This window comes from Bufo gargarizans, chromosome 5 (genome assembly GCF_014858855.1).
Source record: "Bufo gargarizans isolate SCDJY-AF-19 chromosome 5, ASM1485885v1, whole genome shotgun sequence".
Lineage (NCBI taxonomy): Eukaryota > Metazoa > Chordata > Amphibia > Anura > Bufonidae > Bufo > Bufo gargarizans.
The window spans coordinates 399701654-399725264 of record NC_058084.1 but is presented as its reverse complement, the minus strand read 5'-3'; the positions used below and the strand labels follow the sequence as shown (position 1 = coordinate 399725264).

The window sequence follows — 23611 nt, the reverse complement described above, 5'->3', positions numbered from 1 at the left end:
GAGCAGGTCCCAGAGGGGGGGGGGGGGGGGGGGGGAGGGGGGGCTGTACCTATTGGACAATTATGGTGTATCCTACCAATATGCCACGAATGTCCAGATGGTACAACCCATTTAAGGCTCTGGGCCCCAATGCTAAATCAGTAACGGGGCTCACAAACAATTACAAAGTAAGAGAGTTACTTACCTCGATGGACCATATTTGTAAGCCAGGCTTCCTACTAATGTTAGCAAGTGGTTGTGTGTTCATTTTGGCAGAAAAACTGTAAGACAGGATTAGAGAAATGTTAGATTAATAAGTTATTGATGGCAAAATGACATTTCAAACTGCATATTTTACATGAAGATGAACCTAGGGGCATATTATAGAAAAAAACTATTCCCATAGCAGTGCTAACCACTGAGCCACCGTGCTGCCCATTTCGCTTCCATTTTAGCTATTTCCATCTGAGATACATTATTTAAAAAAGGACTTTGTGAATGTAGCCTTATTTCTTCAGTCCCTCGTCAATCCAGTGCAGATGCTTTGGCAGTCCCTCTGGTCTTTACAAGCAGCCAGCGTGTGACTGCTGAGGCCATCGTGGGAGTCAACATGCCAGTGGTATGGCCCATGACTAGGCCATTGATTGACTGCAGCAGTCACATGCCTACAGGGGACTGGAGAAGTAACTAGTATTATTTTTTATCTATAGAATTTTCAGCTTTTTTTTCCCCCTGGAAACTTGATAACCACTTTAGTACTTGGAAAAGAGCCGTGGTTACCATCACATGAGGCAGTAATGGGGCGGCAGAGACGCAAAACTGGATGTAAATATATGCTGTTTTTGCCACATTGTCACCGTGGTTGTAGTTTTGACTGCAAATGAGGTGTGTGACATGTTTTGTATCACTTTTGGTCTATTAAATGCTATTATAAAGACATAACTACAGTGCCTTGTAATACAAGATGAAGTGTAGTGAGTTTCTTGTTTGAATATATTCAAATTAGCAGAGCTGGAGAAATGAAGCCCAGGATAAATAACAAGCTGGAACATTACCACTCATCAGTATGTACATTTATCGTAGCTTTTGGCATACAAGGAAAAGCAATGATGGTCCCCATACACATTAGTGTATTGTCAGCCACATACGGCAGGAATGGCTGACAATCTAAGGTATATCAGGGGTTCTCAACTCTCCCCTGACAGATAATGTTGGGGGAGAGAAGTATCAGGTGAAGGCTCCATTCACACATCCGCAATTCCATTCTGCATTTTGCAGAATGGAATTGCGGACCCATACGATTCTATTGGGCCGCATGATGTGGCATTATGTCCTGCTCCTTGATGATGTGCAGGCCCCGATCCGGAATTGCGGACCCGCACTTCCGGGTCCTCAATTCCGATCCTGAAAAAAATAGAACATGTCCAATAGCGGACAAGAATAGGCATATTCTCTTAGTGCCGGCAATGTGCAGTCTGCAAAATGCGGAATTGCCGCTGTCCGTGTTTTGCGGATCCGCAAAACACACACGGATGTGTGAATGGACCCGAAGGCCTCATGCACACAATCATATATGTTTAGCAGTTCCAAAAACCACGGTTGTACAAAACACAGATACTGTCCGTGTATGTGCTGCCATTTTATTTTCCCCATCTATAGAAGTGTCCTATCCCTGTCCACAAAATGGACAAGAATAGGTTCTATTTATTTATTTATCTGTTGCAGGACAGCAGCATGGACATATGGATGCGGACAGCCCACGGTGTACTGTCCACATTTTTTGCAGCCCCAATGAAATTAATGGGTTCGTATCCTATCTGCAAAAATAGGGATCGGTTGTGGAACAAAAATATATTCTCCACATATTGTTAACTGATGGTTTAATGGCGAGTAAAATGTTAAAACTTTAAAATCTTGTCTGTGGCTGGATGCGTTGGCAGGAAGTCAACATTGTACGTGGCTGTATACATTGTACTGTTTGTTGCCTGGCAGGTGGCCTGTTTTATCTCACAAAGCCTGGACTTGCCATTAGTTCAGGTGCTGCAGACTGATACATAAAGCGAGAGCCGTCTCCATCAATCCATTAATACTCAATGCAAACACAGACATTCTAGTGAAGAGCAACTGTATTCACATCAGTCACATTTAACTCTTTCCAAAGGACTGTGTTAAATTACATACTGTCCACCAGTCCAGATTATGAATTTTACCTAAAACTGAGGGGGTTATTTAATATACTGAAATACAACTATATTGGCGCATTTCAGACACAGATGGCGGCGCAGCGGTTAGTTGCGCTGCAATCTAAGACTTCTGACGGCTCTTGACAGGTCTAAAGTTGTGGGGGACTATTTCAGGCGTAGAAAAAGGTCTAAATCTAGGAAGCGGTCTTGCATTTAGAACTGGCGCTGGATGCGCTAAAGTTATGGAGGGGCCTGCGCCTTTTCATAACTCCTGTGAATTCACCACCAGCTTAGGGATTTATTAAGACCGGCGTCTAAAATGCCGGTCTTAATAAACGTGCCCCTGAGTTTTGTGGTGTTTTTTCGCAACTGTGTGGTTTTTAGTGATCTTTTTTTGCATCTGTGGTTTCGCAACAAGCTCCAGATGTTATTTTAAAGTCTCTGGAAATTATGAAATGCAGGTCACACAAGTTTTTAATTTTTTTTGCATAGTGGTGCATTTTTTGGCTTTCTGGCATTCCTTAATGCAGCATTTAGAAGCTAAGGCGTTTTTTCAGACATCCTTCTCTACAGGAAAAAAAAATGCTTAAAAAATGCCACTCGCACATTAGTTTAAAAAAAAAAAAATTCTATGGCTTTTTTGGTGAACCCAAAAAAAAAAAAATCCACTGCACTAATTTCATGTGTGTAATAGCCCTTAGGCTGGGTTCACACTTGAGCGTTGCGCAAACGCGCGTTTTACGCGCGTTTTTGACGCGCATTTTTATGCGCGTTTTTGTAATAGTAAACGCGCGTTTGACGCGCGTTTGTGTGATTCACTACAGTGTCCTATGGCCACAAACGCCCCAAAAGTCGCTCATGTACTTTTTGGAGCGTCGGGCGTTTTACAGCGCGATCGTACGCGCTGTAAAACGCCCAAGTGTGAACCATTCCCATAGGGAATCATTGGTTTCTCCTTGTTGAGCGTTTTACAGCGCGTAGGAACGCGCTGTAAAACGCTCAGGTGTGAACCCAGCCTAAGGGTGGTTAGATGACTTTCTAGTAGAGTTGAGCGAACACCTGGATGTTCGGGTTCGAGAAGTTCGGCCGAACATCCCGGAAATGTTCGGGTTCGGGATCCGAACCCGATCCGAACTTCGTCCCGAACCCGAACCCCATTGAAGTCAATGGGGACCCGAACTTTTCGGCACTAAAAAGGCTGTAAAACAGCCCAGGAAAGAGCTAGAGGGCTGCAAAAGGCAGCAACATGTAGGTAAATCCCCTGCAAACAAATGTGGATAGGGAAATGAATTAAAATAAAAATTAAATAAATAAAAATTAACCAAAATCAATTGGAGAGAGGTTCCATAGCAGAGAATCTGGCTTCCCGTCACCCACCACTGGAACAGTCCATTCTCAGATATTTAGGCCCCGGCACCCAGGCAGAGGAGAGAGGTCCCGTAACAGAGAATCTGTCTTCATGTCAGCAGAGAATTAGTCTGCATGTCATAGCAGAGAATGAGGCTTCACGTCAGCCACCACTGCAACAGTCCATTGGCATATATTTAGGCCCAGCACCCAGGCAGAGGAGGGAGGTCCCGTAACAGAGAATCTGTCTTCATGTCAGCAGAGAATTAGTCTGCATGTCATAGCAGAGAATGAGGCTTCACGTCAGCCACCACTGCAACAGTCCATTGGCATATATTTAGGCCCAGCACACACACAGGCAGAGGAGAGAGGTCCCGTAACAGAGAATCTGGCTTCATGTCAGCAGAGAATCAGTCTGCATGTCATAGCAGAGAATGAGGCTTCACGTCAGCCACCACTGCAACAGTCCATTGGCATATATTTAGGCCCAGCACACACACAGGCAGAGGAGAGAGGTCCCGTAACAGAGAATCTGGCTTCATGTCAGCAGAGAATCAGTCTGCATGTCATAGCAGAGAATGAGGCTTCACGTCAGCCACCACTGCAACAGTCCATTGGCATATATTTAGGCCCAGCACCCAGGCAGAGGAGGGAGGTCCCGTAACAGAGAATCTGTCTTCATGTCAGCAGAGAATTAGTCTGCATGTCATAGCAGAGAATGAGGCTTCACGTCAGCCACCACTGCAACAGTCCATTGGCATATATTTAGGCCCAGCACACACACAGGCAGAGGAGAGAGGTCCCGTAACAGAGAATCTGGCTTCATGTCAGCAGAGAATCAGTCTGCATGTCATAGCAGAGAATGAGGCTTCACGTCAGCCACCACTGCAACAGTCCATTGGCATATATTTAGGCCCAGCACACACACAGGCAGAGGAGAGAGGTCCCGTAACAGAGAATCTGGCTTCATGTCAGCAGAGAATCAGTCTGCATGTCATAGCAGAGAATGAGGCTTCACGTCAGCCACCACTGCAACAGTCCATTGGCATATATTTAGGCCCAGCACCCAGGCAGAGGAGGGAGGTCCCGTAACAGAGAATCTGTCTTCATGTCAGCAGAGAATTAGTCTGCATGTCATAGCAGAGAATGAGGCTTCACGTCAGCCACCACTGCAACAGTCCATTGGCATATATTTAGGCCCAGCACCCAGGCAGAGGAGGGAGGTCCCGTAACAGAGAATCTGTCTTCATGTCAGCAGAGAATTAGTCTGCATGTCATAGCAGAGAATGAGGCTTCACGTCAGCCACCACTGGAACAGTCCATTCTCAGATATTTAGGCCCCGGCACCCAGGCAGAGGAGAGAGGTCCCGTAACAGAGAATCTGTCTTCATGTCAGCAGAGAATTAGTCTGCATGTCATAGCAGAGAATGAGGCTTCACGTCAGCCACCACTGCAACAGTCCATTGGCATATATTTAGGCCCAGCACCCAGGCAGAGGAGAGAGGTCCCGTAACAGACAATCTGGCTTCATGTCAGCAGAGAATCAGTCTTCATATCATAGCAGAGAATCAGGCTTCACGTCACCCACCACTGTAAGAGTCAATTTTCATAAATTTAGGCCCAGAACCCAGGCAGAGGAGAAAGGTCCCGTAACAGACAATCTGGCTTCATGTCAGCAGAGAATCAGTCTTCATATCATAGCAGAGAATCAGGCTTCACGTCACCCACCACTGTAAGAGTCAATTTTCATAAATTTAGGCCCAGAACCCAGGCAGAGGAGAAAGGTCCCGTAACAGACAATCTGGCTTCATGTCAGCAGAGAATCAGTCTTCATATCATAGCAGAGAATCAGGCTTCACGTCACCCACCACTGTAAGAGTCAATTTTCATAAATTTAGGCCCAGAACCCAGGCAGAGGAGAAAGGTCCCGTAACAGACAATCTGGCTTCATGTCAGCAGAGAATCAGTCTTCATATCATAGCAGAGAATCAGGCTTCACGTCACCCACCACTGTAAGAGTCAATTTTCATAAATTTAGGCCCAGAACCCAGGCAGAGGAGAAAGGTCCCGTAACAGACAATCTGGCTTCATGTCAGCAGAGAATCAGTCTTCATATCATAGCAGAGAATCAGGCTTCACGTCACCCACCACTGTAAGAGTCAATTTTCATAAATTTAGGCCCAGAACCCAGGCAGAGGAGAAAGGTCCCGTAACAGACAATCTGGCTTCATGTCAGCAGAGAATCAGTCTTCATATCATAGCAGAGAATCAGGCTTCACGTCACCCACCACTGTAAGAGTCAATTTTCATAAATTTAGGCCCAGAACCCAGGTAGAGGAGAAAGGTCCCGTAACAGACAATCTGGCTTCATGACAGCAGAGAATCAGTCTGCATGTCATAGCAGAGAATCAGGCTTCACGTCAGCCACCACTGCAACAGTCCATTGTCATAAATTTAGGCCCAGCACCCAGGCAGAGGAGAGAGGTCCCGTAACAGACAATCTGGCTTCATGTCAGCAGAGAATTAGTCTGCATGTCATAGCAGAGAATCAGGCTTCATGTCAGCCACCACTGCAACAGTCCATTGGCATATATTTAGGCCTAGCACACAGGCAGAGGAGAGGTTCATTCAACTTTGGGTAGCATCGCAATATAATGGTAAAATGAAAATAAAAATAGGATTGAATGAGGAAGTGCCCTGGAGTCCAATAATATATGGTTATGGGGAGGTAGTTAATGTCTAATCTGGACAAGGGACGGACAGGTCCTGTGGGATCCATGCCTGGTTCATTTTTATGAACGTCAGCTTGTCCACATTGGCTGTAGACAGGCGGCTGCGTTTGTCTGTAATGACGCCCCCTGCCGTGCTGAATACACGTTCAGACAAAACGCTGGCTGCCGGGCAGGCCAGCACCTCCAAGGCATAAAAGGCTAGCTCTGGCCACGTGGACAATTTAGAGACCCAGAAGTTGAATGGGGCCGAACCATCAGTCAGTACGTGGAGGGGTGTGCACACGTACTGTTCCACCATGTTAGTAAAATGTTGCCTCCTGCTAACACGTTGCGTATCAGGTGGTGGTGCAGTTAGCTGTGGCGTGTTGACAAAAGTTTTCCACATCTCTGCCATGCTAACCCTGCCCTCAGAGGAGCTGGCCGTGACACAGCTGCCTTGGCGACCTCTTGCTCCTCCTCTGCCTTGGCCTTGGGCTTCCACTTGTTCCCCTGTGACATTTGGGAATGCTCTCAGTAGCGCGTCTACCAACGTGCGCTTGTACTCGCGCATCTTCCTATCACGCTCCAGTGCAGGAAGTAAGGTGGGCACATTGTCTTTGTAGCGTGGATCCAGCAGGGTGGCAACCCAGTAGTCCGCACAGGTTAAAATGTGGGCAACTCTGCTGTCGTTGCGCAGGCACTGCAGCATGTAGTCGCTCATGTGTGCCAGGCTGCCCAGGGGTAAGGACAAGCTGTCCTCTGTGGGAGGCGTATCGTCATCGTCCTGCCTTTCCCCCCAGCCACGCACCAGTGATGGACCCGAGCTGCGTTGGGTGCCACCCCGCTGTGACCATGCTTCATCCTCATCCTCCTCCACCTCCTCCTCATCCTCGTCCTCCTCGTCCTCCAGTAGTGGGCCCTGGCTGGCCACATTTGTACCTGGCCTCTGCTGTTGCAAAAAACCTCCCTCTGAGTCACTTCGAAGAGACTGGCCTGAAAGTGCTAAAAATGACCCCTCTTCCTCATCCTCCTCCTCCTCCTCCTGGGCCACCTCCTGTTCCATCATCGCCCTAAGTGTTTTCTCAAGGAGACATAGAAGTGGTATTGTAACGCTGATAACGGTGTCATCGCCACTGGCCATGTTGGTGGAGTACTCGAAACAGCGCAACAGGGCACACAGGTCTCGCATGGAGGCCCAGTCATTGGTGGTGAAGTGGTGCTGTTCTGTAGTGCGACTGACCCGTGCGTGCTGCAGCTGAAACTCCACTATGGCCTGCTGCTGCTCGCACAGTCTGTCCAGCATGTGCAAGGTGGAGTTCCACCTGGTGGGCACGTCGCATATGAGGCGGTGAGCGGGAAGGCCGAAGTTACGCTGTAGCGCAGACAGGCGAGCAGCAGCAGGATGTGAACGCCGGAAGCGCGAACAGACGGCCCGCACTTTATGCAGCAGCTCTGACATGTCGGGGTAGTTGTGAATGAACTTCTGCACCACCAAATTCAGCACATGCGCCAAGCAAGGGATGTGCGTCAAATTGGCTAGTCCCAGAGCTGCAACGAGATTTCGCCCATTATCACACACCACCAGGCCGGGCTTGAGGCTCACCGGCAGCAACCACTCGTCGGTCTGTTGTTCTATACCCCGCCACAACTCCTGTGCGGTGTGGGGCCTGTCCCCCAAACATATGAGTTTCAGAATGGCCTGCTGACGTTTACCCCGGGCTGTGCTGAAGTTGGTGGTGAAGGTGTGTGGCTGACTGGATGAGCAGGTGGAAGAAGAGGAGGAGGAAGCCGAGAAGGAGGAGGTGGCAACAGGAGGCAAAGAATGTTGCCCTGCGATCCTTGGCGGCGGAAGGACGTGCGCCAAACAGCTCTCCGCCTGGGGCCCAGCTGCCACTACATTTACCCAGTGTGCAGTTAGGGAGATATAGCGTCCCTGGCCGTGCTTACTGGTCCACGTATCTGTGGTTAGGTGGACCTTGCCACAGATGGCGTTGCGCAGTGCACACTTGATTTTATCGGATACTTGGTTGTGCAGGGAAGGCACGGCTCTCTTGGAGAAGTAGTGCCGGCTGGGAACAACATACTGTGGGACAGCAAGCGACATGAGCTGTTTGAAGCTGTCTGTGTCCACCAGCCTAAATGACAGCATTTCATAGGCCAGTAGTTTAGAAATGCTGGCATTCAGGGCCAGGGATCGAGGGTGGCTAGGTGGGAATTTACGCTTTCTATCAAATGTTTGTGAGATGGAGAGCTGAACGCTGGCGTGTGACATGGTTGAGACGCTTGGTGACGGAGGTGGTGGTGGTGGTGTTGGTGGTACATCCCCTGTTTGCTGGGCGGCAGGTGCCAACGTTCCTCCAGAGGCGGAGGAAGAGGCCGAGGCGGCAGCAGCAGAATAGGCCGAGGCGGCAGCAGCAGAAGAGGTAGCAGGGGGAGCCTGAGTGACTTCCTTGGTTTTAAGGTGTTTACTCCACTGCAGTTCATGCTTTGCATGCAGGTGCCTGGTCATGCAGGTTGTGCTCAGGTTCAGAACGTTAATGCCTCGCTTCAGGCTCTGATGGCACAGCGTGCAAACCACTCGGGTCTTGTCGTCAGCACATTGTTTGAAGAAGTGCCATGCCAGGGAACTCCTTGAAGCTGCCTTTGGGGTGCTCGGTCCCAGATGGCGGCGGTCAGTAGCAGGCGGAGTCTCTTGGCGGCGGGTGTTCTGCTTTTGCCCACTGCTCCCTCTTTTGCTACGCTGTTGGCTCGGTCTCACCACTGCCTCTTCCTCCGAACTGTGAAAGTCAGTGGCACGACCTTCATTCCATGTGGGGTCTAGGACCTCATCGTCCCCTGCATCGTCTTCCACCCAGTCTTGATCCCTGACCTCCTGTTCAGTCTGCACACTGCAGAAAGACGCAGCAGTTGGCACCTGTGTTTCGTCATCATCAGAGACATGCTGAGGTGGTATTCCCATGTCCTCATCATCAGGAAACATAAGTGGTTGTGCGTCAGTGCATTCTATGTCTTTCACCGCTGGGGAAGGGCTAGGTGGATGCCCTTGGGAAACCCTGCCAGCGGAGTCTTCAAACAGCATAAGAGACTGCTGCATAACTTGAGGCTGAGACAGTTTCCCTGGTATGCATGGGGGTGATGTGACAGACTGATGGGGTTGGTTTTCAGGCGCCATCTGTGCGCTTTCTGCAGAAGACTGGGTGGGAGATAATGTGAACGTGCTGGATCCACTGTCGGCCACCCAATTGACTAATGCCTGTACCTGCTCAGGCCTTACCATCCTTAGAACGGCATTGGGCCCCACCATATATCGCTGTAAATTCTGGCGGCTACTGGGACCTGAAGTAGTTGGTACACTAGGACGTGTGGATGTGGCAGAACGGCCACGTCCTCTCCCAGCACCAGAGGGTCCACTAACACCACCACGACCATGTCCACGTCCGCGTCCCTTACTAGATGTTTTTCTCATTGTTATGGTTCACCACAACAACAAATATATTATTTGGCCCAATGTATTGTATTCAAATTCAGCGGGATATAAATTTGAGGCCTAGTATTTAGGCGCTGGGTGACCGGTATGGATTTAGTGACAGAATTAGACTTGGAAATGCACAGAAGCGTGTGTGTGTGAAGTTATTCTGAATGACCCAATGTGCACCTTGAATATTATATACCCTTTTAGGGATAGATTTCAAATAGCTCTGATATAGCAGAAACCACTAAATTATGAAATTGCTAAATTGGGAATTGTACTTCAACCCAGAACAAAAAATGTGCTTTGACGGACACTAAATATCTTGCCCAGCAACAACAGTACAACGGTGGGTAACGAGAGATTTAGAGGGAATTAAATTTGAGGCCTAGTATTTAGGCGCTGGGTCACCGGTATGGATTTAGTGACAGAATTAGACTTGGAAATACACAGTAGCGGGTGTGTGTGAAGTTATTCTGAATGACCCTATGTGCACCTTCAATATTATATACCCTTTTAGGGATAGATTTCAAATAGCTCTGATATAGCAGAAACCACTAAATTATGAAATTGCTAAATTGGGAATTGTACTTCAACCCAGAACAAAAAATGTGCTTTGACGGACACTAAATATCTTGCCCAGCAACAACAGTACACCGGTGGGTAACGAGAGATTTAGAGGGAATTAAATTTGAGGCCTAGTATTTAGGCGCTGGGTCACCGGTATGGATTTAGTGACAGAATTAGACTTGGAAATACACAGTAGCGGGTGTGTGTGAAGTTATTCTGAATGACCCTATGTGCACCTTCAATATTATATACCCTTTTTGGGATAGATTTCAAATAGCTCTGATATAGCAGGAACCACTAAATTATGAAATTGCTAAATTGGGAATTGTACTTCAACCCAGAACAAAAAATGTGCTTTGACGGGCACTAAATAACTTTCCCAGCTACAACAGGACAACGGTAACGAGAGATTTAGAGGGATTTAAATTTGAGGCCTAGTATTTAGGCGCTGGGTGACAGGTATGGGTTTAGTGACAGAATTAGACTTGGAAATACACAGTAGCGGGTGTGTGTGAAGTTATTCTGAATGACCCTATGTGCACCTTCAATATTATATACCCTTTTTGGGATAGATTTCAAATAGCTCTGATATAGCAGAAACCACTAAATTATGAAATTGCTAAATTGGGAATTGTACTTCAACCCAGAACAAAAAATGTGCTTTGACGGACACTAAATATCTTGCCCAGCAACAACAGTACAGCGGTGGGTAACGAGAGATTTAGAGGGAATTAAATTTGAGGCCTAGTATTTAGGCGCTGGGTCACCGGTATGGATTTAGTGACAGAATTAGACTTGGAAATACACAGTAGCGGGTGTGTGTGAAGTTACTCTGAATGACCCTATGTGCACCTTCAATATTATATACCCTTTTTGGGATAGATTTCAAATAGCTCTGATATAGCAGGAACCACTAAATTATGAAATTGCTAAATTGGGAATTGTATTTCAACCCAGAACAAGAAATGTGCTTGAACGGACACTAAATAACTCGCCCAGCTACAGCACTAGGGACAGATTTAGCTGGATATAAATTTGAGGCCTAGTATTTAGGCGCTGGGTGACCGGTATGGATTTAGTGACAGAATTAGACTGGGATATGGCCAAAAAATGAACAGACTATTGCTGGTTAAATGCACTTGGTGTGACAGCTTCACCCTGATGTAGGCTTTAGCCAAAAAACAACCACACCATTGAGGGTTAAATGCACTTGGTGACAGGCGCAGCTTGCCCCTGATTTTGTATATGGCCAAAAAATGAACAGACTATTGCTGGTTAAATGCACTTGGTGTGACAGCTTCACCCTGATGTAGGCTTTAGCCAAAAAACAACCACACCATTGAGGGTTAAATGCACTTGGTGACAGGCGCAGCTTGCCCCTGATTTTGTATATGGCCAAAAAATGAACAGACTATTGCTGGTTAAATGCACTTGGTGTGACAGCTTCACCCTGATGTAGGCTTTAGCCAAAAAACAACCACACCATTGAGGGTTAAATGCACTTGGTGACAGGCGCAGCTTGCCCCTGATTTTGTATATGGCCAAAAAATGAACAGACTATTGCTGGTTAAATGCACTTGGTGTCACAGCTTCACCCTGATGTAGGCTTTAGCCAAAAAACAACCACACCATTGAGGGTTAAATGCACTTGGTCGCAGCTTGTGCTGGCGCACCACAAGACACAAAATGGCCGCCGATCACCCCAGAAAAATGAGACTGACAAACGGTCTGTGCAGCCTAAAAACAGTGAGCAATTGAGGATCAGCAGCTCAATGATCCACAGCTGCAGATCGATCAGTTAATCAAGTCCTTTGGAGGAGTTAATCTGCCTAATCTCGCCCTACTGTCGCAGCCGCAACCTCTCCCTACGCTAATCAGAGCAGAGTGACGGGCGGCGCTATGTGACTCCAGCTTAAATAGAGGCTGGGTCACATGGTGCTCTGGCCAATCACAGCCATGCCAATAGTAGGCATGGCTGTGATGGCCTCTTGGGGCAAGTAGTATGACGCTTGTTGATTGGCTGCTTTGCAGCCTTTCAAAAAGCGCCAAGAAAGCGTCACAAAAGCGCGAAGAAAGCGACGAACACCGAACCCGAACCCGGACTTTTACGAAAATGTCCGGGTTCGGGTCCGTGTCACGGACACCCCAAAATTCGGTACGAACCCGAACTATACAGTTCGAGTTCGCTCATCCCTACTTTCTAGTCACACTGTGCAGCTGTTTTTTTTAAATTTACATTTCTTTTTGGTGCAAAAAAATTAAAACGTGCTGTGACCTGATGTTACATGTTGGCCAGTAGGAAATTATAAAAAGCCCTAAAAACACTGCACAGCTTCCTAGCATTTCTTGCTCCCTTAGCTTTTTTTATTTTTTATAAATTGTAATTCCCATAGGCTTCTGTATTGAAAAATAGGTCCCTACACAAATTAATTTGCACTGCCAGCATGCATTATATTTTTTTTTTGGACACCTGCATTATTTGTGACTTTTCTTCTGGTGTTTTTTGCAGTCTGCTTGGCCACTAGCGTTTTCCTCATGGTGTTTTTTCCCATATAGAAAAGATGTGAAATTGCCGGAAAAAATGCCCAGTAGTACAGTATAGTAACTGTGTTTTTGAAAAGAGTCCAGAAAGACAAAAGTACCCCCCTAAATAACAGAATCGCAGCAAAAATAAAAAATAAACACACATCTGGCCTGCATTTCATATTTTCGTAAGTCCGTAATGCTGACAAAAATAGGACATGTTCTATATTTTTGCGGATGGCACAGAACAGACATACAGATGCAAGCCGCATACGTACTGCTGTCCGCATCTTATGTGTCGCCATTGAAGTGAAAGGGTTCACATCCAACTTGCAAAAAATGCGGATCAGATGCTGACAAAAACAACACTTGTGTGCATGAGCCCTTAGGGTACGGCAAGATCAGCTTTCTGCATGTAATTTTGGAGGCCAAAAACGGGTGTTAATTAAAAGAGGAGAAGCTGTAACTGTCTTTTTTATACTTTATATCGTTTAATGGTCCTCTCCTGATTTTGGCTTTCAAAACTGTATGCAGAAAGCTGACAGTGTGGTAGTACCCTTAGGTCTTATGCACATGACTGTAGGCAAACAGCGGGTCCACAGTATAAGGATTGGAAGGTTTTCTGTCTGTGCATCCGCACCACAAAAAAGTAGTGCAGGTGAATGGAGTCGCGTCCACAGATGTTAGGCACACAATTTGTGGTCTGCAGCACGGGTATAGCCGGCACATGGTCATGTGCATGAGGCCTTAGAGTGGTGACCTACAGGGACGTCGCTAGGGCCTTTTATCCGGGGCCAGGGCCCCGAATAAATCTACCACTGCCCCAAACCTCGCGCCAGCAGCAGCCCCAACAACTAGTATCCGATCCGATTCCAACCCCATGGCAGGAGGCAGGGCCGCGCAGCATGTCCAGATCACACAGCGCGCTGTCACATCACAGCGTCATCAGCGCTGCTGCACCGCCGGCCAATTCTTGTTTCTGCAGGTGGGAACAGACGAGTGCGGTGCTGGTGCCACTGCAGTGCTTACTCCACTGTACTCACTGGCGTCTGGCCCAGCCATATTGTTGAAACGGTCGGTCGCCCTCGTTCTCTGACTGCCAGCCAGGCCCAGGCATACAGGTCCTTCTCAAAAAATTAGCATATTGTGATAAAGTTTATTATTTTCTGTAATGTACTGATAAACATTAGACTTTCATATATTTTAGATTCATTACACACCAACTGAAGTAGTTCAAGCCTTTTATTTTTTTAATATTGATGATTTTGGCATACAGCTCATGAAAACCCAAATTTCCTATCTCAAAAAATTAGCATATTTCATCCGACCAATAAAAGAAAAGTGTTTTTAATACAAAAAAAGTCAACCTTCAAATAATTATGTTCAGTTATGCACTCAATACTTGGTCGGGAATCCTTTTGCAGAAATGACTGCTTCAATGCGGCGTGGCATGGAGGCAATCAGCCTGTGGCACTGCTTAGGTGTTATGGAGGCCCAGGATGCTTCGATAGCGGCCTTAAGCTCATCCAGAATGTTGGGTCTTGCGTCTCTCAACTTTCTCTTCCCAATATCCCACAGATTCTCTATGGGGTTCAGGTCAGGAGAGTTGGCAGGCCAATTGAGCACAGTAATACCATGGTCAGTAAACCATTTACCAGTGGTTTTGGCACTGTGAGCAGGTGCCATGTCGTGCTGAAAAATGAAATCTTCATCTCCATAAAGCTTTTCAGCAGTTGGAAGCATGAAGTGCTCCAAAATCTCCTGATAGCTAGCTGCATTGACCCTGCCCTTGATAAAAACACAGTGGACCAACACCAGCAGCTGACATGGCACCCCAGACCATCACTGACTGTGGGTACTTGACACTGGACTCCAGGCATTTTGGCATTTTCCTCTCCCCAGTCTTCCTCCAGACTCTGGCACCTTGATTTCCGAATGACATGCAACAGTCCAGTGCTGCTTCTCTGTAGCCCAGGTCAGGCGCTTCTGCCTCTGTTTCTGGTTCAAAAGTGGCTTGACCTGGGGAATGCGGCACCGGTAGCCCATTTCCTGCACACGCCTGTCCACGATGGCTCTGGATGTTTCTACTCCAGACTCAGTCCACTGCTTCCGCAGGTCCCCCAAGGTCTGGAATCGGTCCTTCTCCACAATCTTCCTCAGGGTCCGGTCACCTCTTCTCGTTGTGCAGCGTTTTCTGCCACACTTTTTCCTTCCCACAGACTTCCCACTGAGGTGCCTTGATACAGCACTCTGGGAACAGCCTATTCGTTCAGAAATTTCTTTCTGTGTCTTACCCTCTTGCTTGAGGGTGTCAATGATGGCCTTCTGGACAGCAGTCAGGTCGGCAGTCTTACCCATGATTGCGGTTTTGAGTAATGAACCAGGCTGGGAGTTTTTAAAAGCATCAGGAATCTTTTGCAGGTGTTTAGAGTTAATTAGTTGATTCAGATGATTAGGTTAATAGCTTGTTTAGAGAACCTTTTCATGATATGCTAATTTTTTGAGATAGGAATTTTGGGTTTTCATGAGCTGTATGCCAAAATCATCAATATTAAAACAATAAAAGGCTTGAACTACTTCAGTTGGTGTGTAATGAATCTAAAATATATGAAAGTCTAATGTTTATCAGTACATTACAGAAAATAATGAACTTTATCACAATATGCTAATTTTTTTAGAAGGACCTGTACTCAGTCAGCGTCGACTTAGCTAGCCAGAGCCGGCCCAGCCGCCAGTGTTCAGCAGGCAGCACTAGTTGATTCAGCATGAGCCAGCTTAGGCGCAAGGACCCAAGCCCAGGTAGTAGGTACTACTGGTATATTCTCCTATAGATTATTATATATGTACAACTGGTATGAGACTGGGGGCAAATTACTTAATGTGGGACAGTGTGGGGGCAAATTACTTAATGGGGGGCAGTGTTACTAATGAGGGCATTCTAGAAGGGACTATGAGAAGTACTATTACTATGGGGAAGATTATCTGTATGGCACTTATTTTTCTTCAGGATAGTATTGGGGGGGCATAGTAAATGGTAGGATAACACTGTGGGGACTCCAGGTTGGAGTATGATGATAGAAATGTGAGGAAGCTAAGATGTCTGTGTGTCACACTTTGCAGAGACGAGGCGGCTGAGAGAAGTTGTCCAGACCGAATGGAGAAGATGATGACATAGATCTACATCCGAAGAGACGTCACCTGGGAGGCCCTGGATGTGAGAGGTGTGTGCTGCTGTATAGCAAGTAGAGCAAAATGCGGGGGATGGGGGTGGACTTAGAGAATTGGGCCATATTCATTGGGGCTTGTGCTCCGGATCTTTTTTGACCCTAGCAACGCCCCTGGTGTCATACATGTCTGTATAATGGTAAATTCGCACAATAGTTTTTTGTGGTGTTTTTACTGACGTAGACAGTAAAAACTTCAATTCTAGATGTTAGATGAAAGTCCATGGGAAATATGAAACACAGGACACATGCATTTATTTATTTTTCTTCAGTTTGGGTAAATTTTTTCTGGTGTTTTTCCATCCCATTCTCTATAGGGAAAATAAACACAAGAATAAAATGCTATTCAAAGGTTAAAGGGAGTCTGTCACCTCCATATGGCCATATACAGCGCTTACATTGTCCTATAGCACACCTATACATGAATGTAATGGTTCCTTTGTCTGTCTTTTTCTTTACACTTGCAGAAGCTGGAGAAACAAACTTTGATTAGGAATAGGAGGTCGGGCAGAGATGGGGAAACAATGAAAAAGGCAAAGCAGCCTGGGCTCCAACACACTGAACGCCGCCCCTGGGCACGTACGAGGGCTTTGTTTTTCCAGCTTCTGCAAATGTTAAGAAAATAACAAAGGTTGTATTACATTCATGTATAGGTGTGCTATAGGACAATGTAAGCGCTGTATATGGCCATATGGAGATGACAGACTCCCTTTAAAAAAAAAAAAACACCACTAAATAACGGCACAAAAATACACGTGGGGTGCAAAAAAAATGCATGTGCTTTTTATGGCTTTTATTAATGGTCAAAAAAATGCCACACTAAAGTCATGTGTGAAGGGTGCCTAAAAAAAAGCACACCACCTAAAACATTCTTGTAAAATATCCTAAAAAATGCCACAAAAATGTCTGTGTGAAGAAAGACTATATGACATTACGTATATTGTTAGGCATCAGTTAAATATTCAGCCCTTCCTGACTAACAGCAGAACAAACTAGGGGAAACTGGAGTTGGCAGCCGTATCCTGGACGGGCTGGATTGTTGGAGCAGGTCAGAGATTGTGACTACTAGAAGCTATATATAGATTTCTCTTCAAAACTAATTTACCTTCAAATATCTTCACCATCTTAGGGAAAGTTCACATCGCCGTTTCATGTTCCGTTCTTCTGATCCGTCAGAAGAACAGAAAAAATAAAAACAGGATCATGTGAAGAAAAAAAAAAAAGGATCCTATTGCACATTTTGCATCCATGTGAGCCATTTCTGTTTGAAATCCATTTTTTTAGATGGAAAAAAATTACTGCATGCAGGATTTATTTTTCCCATCTAAAAAAGTATCTTGGAGAGAAATGGCTCTAACGGATGCCAAATGTGCAACAGAATCCTTTTTTTTTTTATAGGATCCTGTAAAAAAACTGGATCCTGTGCATAAGGCCTCATGCACACGACCTTTGTTGTGTTCAGTTCCGCAAAATGGGGTTCCATTGTTCCGTGATCCGTTTTTGTTTCCGCGTGTCTTCCTTTATTTTTGGAGGACCACCAGACATAAAGGAAAGTAAAAAAAGTCTAAGACAGGTTTGCCATGCAAATGATAGGAAAAAAACGGACGTGGACGACAATCTTGTGTGCCTCCGTGTTTTTTAGCGGTCCCATTGACTTGAATGGGTCCGCAAACCATTTTCCGCAAAAATAATAGGACAGGTTATATTTTTTGGGCGGACTGGAACCACGGATCACGGACACGGATGGCAAACGGTGCATTAGCCGAGTTTTTAACGGACCCATTAAAAGTCAATGGGTCTGCAGAAAATAACGAAAAACGGCACAACGGACAAGGAATAAAACCACGGTCGTGTACATGAGGCCTTAGGCACATACATGTGCCTTCCATGCCCGTATTGTGGCCCACAAACAATGGGTCCACAAGATACAGGCACTGGTCACTTGTGCACCATATCACGGATGCGGACCGTTCATGTGCATGAGCCCTAGCTGATGCACAGGATTCCAACGGAAAATGAAACGGAAATGTGAACTCTCCCTTACCGATTTTTACCTTAATCCATAAATATTGTCCAAAACCTCATCTCTGCACCTCTGCTGATTAAAAAGGGTTGTCCAAGTCAATGAATTAATGCTAAAAGGTTATGCTCACTGTTCTGAAGCCCCTCTGCTCCAGCACCACCATTCTGATCTTTCCTGCCGATGTAGCCATGACGTCCCATATATATGGCACATCACCGCTGCAATCATGTGAACAAACCTGGTCTGGAAGGAACAGAGTGATGGCTCTCGAATGGAGGAGTTTGGAACAGTGAGTATAACTAGTTTATTATTTTCATCCCATACCATGCCTTTTACCTTGGACTTCACTTCACAGACTCTTTAATCATCCAAGTCTGTAACTCTCATATGAGATTTGCCTTTATGTTGAAAAATATTAGACATGCCTAATCTCCTTCACCTACTTATCATTCCCTCTACTGGTAATGCCTTTATATATGACAGTAACAATGAACCCCTCCTGCCAGTGTTTTTTTCACCCTTTCTTACATGTTTTTTCACACTACCTTAGATTATAGGATTGATTTGAACAGAATCTCTCTGATCCTCATGTATTTGATTGGAATCTGTATTTACACCTTATACTACTATGTAATATACAGCGCTAATATACCAATACAGGGGCCAAGCAAGCATGTGCTCTCAAGGGATAGAGGGGAATATGCGGTCAGTTGCCGGTTAAGCATTTATCACAATTTTACCACCAAGCATGCATGAGCTGAGTATCCATGTTCACTTGGAGGTTGAGAAAAGTGAATAAACAAAGGAGCAGCATATTAAAATCCAGTATACCCAATCTCTGTTTCCCACAACAGATACCCTCTCCATACACAGATTGTCTCACAATTCCATTAAAACCTTTGTCCAATGTTGGTAGCCAGCCATCTCCATTTCATTTTCTGTAATAATTTTCTCACGTCGTGTATGTTAGCAGTGACGATTGAATAATGTATTTCATAGGTTAAGAGAAAAGTAAAAGATGAAAGGCTCTAATCTTCTACTTGATTAAAACCTCTTCAGCTATGCTCCATGACATTCTCGTGTATTAGATGGTTAAAGGGACACTACCATCAAAACCCTTTTCATCACATATAAGCAACCAATATGTGGCTATTTTGTAATAAAATTTATTTTATTAAAAAACTGGTGGATGGTTTTCTAAGTAATTTTTTAAGCTGCTCAATGTCTTCTACTTCCTGTCCTGGCTCTTTAACTTCTTCTTCGTTTGGACTTTCAGCATGGCAGACACTTGCTTAACATTCTCAGTCAGGCCATCACTGCGGCTAGAGAGATTCCACTCAATTAGAGCATCACACATTAGGCTACTTTCACACTTGCGTTCGGGGCTCCGCTTGTGAGTTCCGTTTGAAGGCTCTCACAAGCGGACCCGAACGGATCCGTCCAGCCCTAATGCATTCTGAGTGGATACGGATCCGCTCAGAATGCATCAGTCTGGCACCGTTTGTCCTCCGCTCCTCTCAGCAGATGGACACCTGAACGCTGCTTGCAGCGTTCGGGTGTCCGCCTGGCTGTGCGGAGGCAAACGGATCCGTCCAGACTTACAATGTAAGTCAATGGGGACGGATCCGTTTGAAGTTGACACAGTATGGCTCAATTTTCAAACGGATCCGTCCCCCATTGACTTTTAATGTAAAGTCAAAACGGATCCGTTTGCACTATCATGAACAAAAAAAACTAAAAAAAAATAAATGTTTTTTTTTTTTTTTGGTTCATGGTAATGCAAACGGATCCGTTCTGAACGGAGCCACCGTCTGCATTAATATGAGCGGATCCGTTCAGAACGGATCCGATCGAACGCTAGTATGAAAGTAGCCTTACACTTATAAATGCAATGCTCTTCTGGGAGAATCTTTATCTAGGCCTAGCAAAAGAACAATGGATGTGTCACACTGTCACCCCATTTCCACACCTACTATAATTAATAAGGATTAACTTGCAGATAACATTTTCCCCTCACAGCAGCAGTAAACTGACAACGGATTACTTACACTTTGACAGGATTCCATAAGAACATAATAAATTGAACTTTCATTGCAGTGATAAATCATTGCAATGTAATGGGGCTTAAAAAAAGTAAGAAAAAGTTTTAAAAAATATTAAAAATAAAAAATGTTTAAAAATATGCACCAGCATGTCCCAAAATGCCCAAGTTATTCAAATAAAAACATATTTAGCCTGTACGGTGAACACTGTAACAGGGAAAAAAAAATCAAAATGGCCAATTTGAATTTTGTTTTGTTTTGTTGCTTCAACTCAAAAAATTTAACAAAAAGTGATCAAAACATTATACACATCCCAAAGTTGTATCACTGAAACCTACCGTTTGGCCCTCACTCCATAAATATAGAAAAGTTATGGGGGTAAAAATGTGGTTATTAAAGTAAATTTTTTTATTTTTTTTTAAATATTAAAATGCAAGAAAAACTATACAAATATGGTATTGTTGTAATCTTACTGACTCAAAGAATAAGGGGAACAGGTTAGTTTTACTGCATGGGGAACGCCATAAAAAATAAAATTCATAAAACTGTGTCAGAATAACTTTTTTTCCCCCCAGCTTTCCACTACATCATGTGCAATATTAAATGGTGCCATTAGAAACAACTTGTCCCTGAAAAAAACAGACCCTCCTATGTCCATGTGAACAGGAAAAAAAAAAAAAGTTATGGCTTCGGGAAGGCACAAATTAGAAAAAACAAAAGCGCAAAAACATCACTGCGTCATGAATGGGTTAAAGCCTTGACAAGCATTGCTATTCACATTACACAGTATAAGGCCTCTTTCACTCTACCGTTTTTTTTTTTCCGTTTTGCGGTCCGTTTTTTGCGTTCCGTATATGGTCCGTATACGGAACCATTCATTTCAATGGTTCTGCAAAAAAACGGAATGTGTTCCGTATGCATTCCGTTTCCGTATTTCCGTTTTTCCGTTCCGTTGAAAAGATAGAACATGTCCTATATTTGGCCGCTAATCACGGTCCGTGGCTCAATTCAAGTCAATGGGTCCGCAAAAAAAACGGAACACATACGGAAATGCATCCGTATGTCTTCCGTATCCGGTCCGTTTTTTGCGGAACCATCTATTGAAAATGTTATGCCCAACCCAATTTTTTCTATGTAATTACTGTATACTGTATATGCCATACGGAAAAACAGAACAACGGAAACGGAACCACAACGGAAGCAAAAAACGGAACAACGGATCCGTGAAAAACGGAACGCAAAACACTGAATTCAACATACTGTAGTGTGAAAGAGGCCTAAAGCTCTATGTTTTGGTTGAGTTCTTTGGTGGTGCATAGACATAAATATAGTTCTGTTTATGGCTTCATAGCTTTTCTGAACCTCAACAAAGTGTATGATCTACTCTACCTAGACTGAATCCTTATGCATAATACATGGAAAATCTGCAGCATTGCGTGCCAAACCATTAAAATCGAAACGTGAAATCCTTCATATTTGTTTTGCAAAATTGCTTTTCTTATGACTCCACAGACAAAGCAGGCAGATTAACGTGACTCTAGATCTAGAAAAGCACTGAACACTAACTAGCACTAAAATGATCCTTTGCCGGAACAGCCTGCCGGAGTTTATCACATCTCGCTTCGACTATAATGGGACGCGGCCTGTTTCCAGCATTAGTGCCAAGATTCGGCCAGACAAATACTGCTGAAGGCCCATGACATGATTTCTATCGTTAGGTCTACATGTCATTGCATGTGATACATTTCATTATATTATAAATTTATATTATATATTATAAATATATATTATAAATTATACTTGCATTTTGAATGATTAGATATCAACATTTCCTTTCTATGAACCATATACCACTGTTCCAAGGCAGGGCTAGAAATGTTAAGGGGTTGTATCAGAAAACACGTTAATGGCCTGTCGCTAGGCTCAGTGTGCGATCAGCCAGTGACCTGACCACCATCGCCCCCACCAGGTGGATGACTATATAATGGGCTGTCATGCAGCCATCCAGAGAAAAGCTAGTAGAGCAGACAGGTCACAAACTTGTCAGAGCTACTCCCACTTCATTCTTGCAATACTCCTTCAAAGCCTACCCTTAGACAACCCCTTTAAAGGGGTTATCCTATGATTGATGTAAAAAAATGAAAATTAGACATCATATAGTACACGACAATCTCTTTCTAACAAGGCTAGACCCAGCCCTGTACCTCACATAGAACCAGACACCTCCCCATTCATTGCTCCAATTGTTCTGCTTGATTTATTTTTCAGGGTGTGTCCTTTTTGCTGCAGCTCTATCACTGTGGCATGTCTTTTCTGCTGCAGCTCTCTCCCTATCACAGCTCCGGGGGGGGGGGGGGGGGGGTGTCTTTCCTGCTGCAGCTCTTTCAAAAGATATGGCTGGTGACAGTTTAAAATTTCAACTGTGACCACAAGAAATCAGGAAAAGAACAATCAGCAGGTGGTGCTGTAAAGATACACTTTATTGAATATCTCAGTGTCTATACAAAATTTTGAATTACATGCAATTACAAAAGTAGTCATATCCAAATGCTGGTTTAAAAAATGTTGATTTTTTTTAATGGCACAACCCCTTTAAGACTTTTTATGGATTTCTAGGACCTGGTTCTACTTTATTCTTGGCAACCATTATTTTTCCTGAAAATAAATGAGTTGATTTTATTGCTTTACTTATTTTTAATACCATTCAACAGTATGATGATCCCATAATGACCCTGCCCTTTGAGCAGTTATTTTTTATTTTTTATTATTGGAAGCAATGAAATTAAGGGCTCATGCACACGACAGTATGGCTTTTCCAGTGTTTTGCAGTCCTTTTTTACGGATCCATTGTTCCGTTTTATGTTTCCGTTGTGTTTCCTTTCCGTTTTTCCGTATGCCTTATACAGTAATTACATAGGAAAAATTGGGCTGGGCATAACATTTTCAATAGATGGTTCAGCAAAAACGGAACGGATACGGAAGACATACGGATGCATTTCTGTATGTGTTCTGTTTTTTTGGGGGACCCATTGACTTGAATAGAGCCAAGCACTGTGATTTGTGGACAAAAATAGGAAATGTTCTATCTTTTCACGATACGGAAATACTGAAACGGAATGCACACGGAGACACTTCAGTTTTTTTTGCTGAACCATTGAAATGAATGGTTCAGTATATGTACCGTATACTGAACTAAAAAAAACGGCCAGTATACTGAATGCAAAATACAGTCGTGTGCATGAGCCCTTATTTAATGCTAAAATGAATATTCATATTTGTCCAACACATAAATCATTGTTTAGCAGTGGCTAATCTAAGCATTGGACTATACAGTAACACACCACCATATCCAGAAAAATGTCAGCAAATATTTGGAGTTCAGGTGTGACACATAATCTAGGTTTCACTCTGCTCTTTCCTTTCCCCTGGCAGAGCGTGGGAATAAATACAATAAAGTGTTTGGTGTGGCTAGAGCTGGCAGTGATTTCTTCAGCATATGCCATCATGTGTGCGATCGCAGATTGTGTGTGTGATTGGATC

General features: G+C 44.6%; 1 protein-coding gene across 1 annotated transcript in view; it reads right to left on the bottom strand.

Annotated features, from left to right (window-relative positions):
* The window catches only part of VILL (villin like), an 88945-nt gene that overhangs the window by 48620 nt on the left and 16714 nt on the right, over positions 1–23611 (bottom strand). Inside the window, exon 2 of the mRNA XM_044293585.1 lies at positions 185–260. Within this exon, the coding sequence (XP_044149520.1) occupies positions 185–247 (63 nt within the window). The 5' untranslated portion in view covers positions 248–260. The remainder of the gene's footprint in view (positions 1–184; positions 261–23611) is intronic.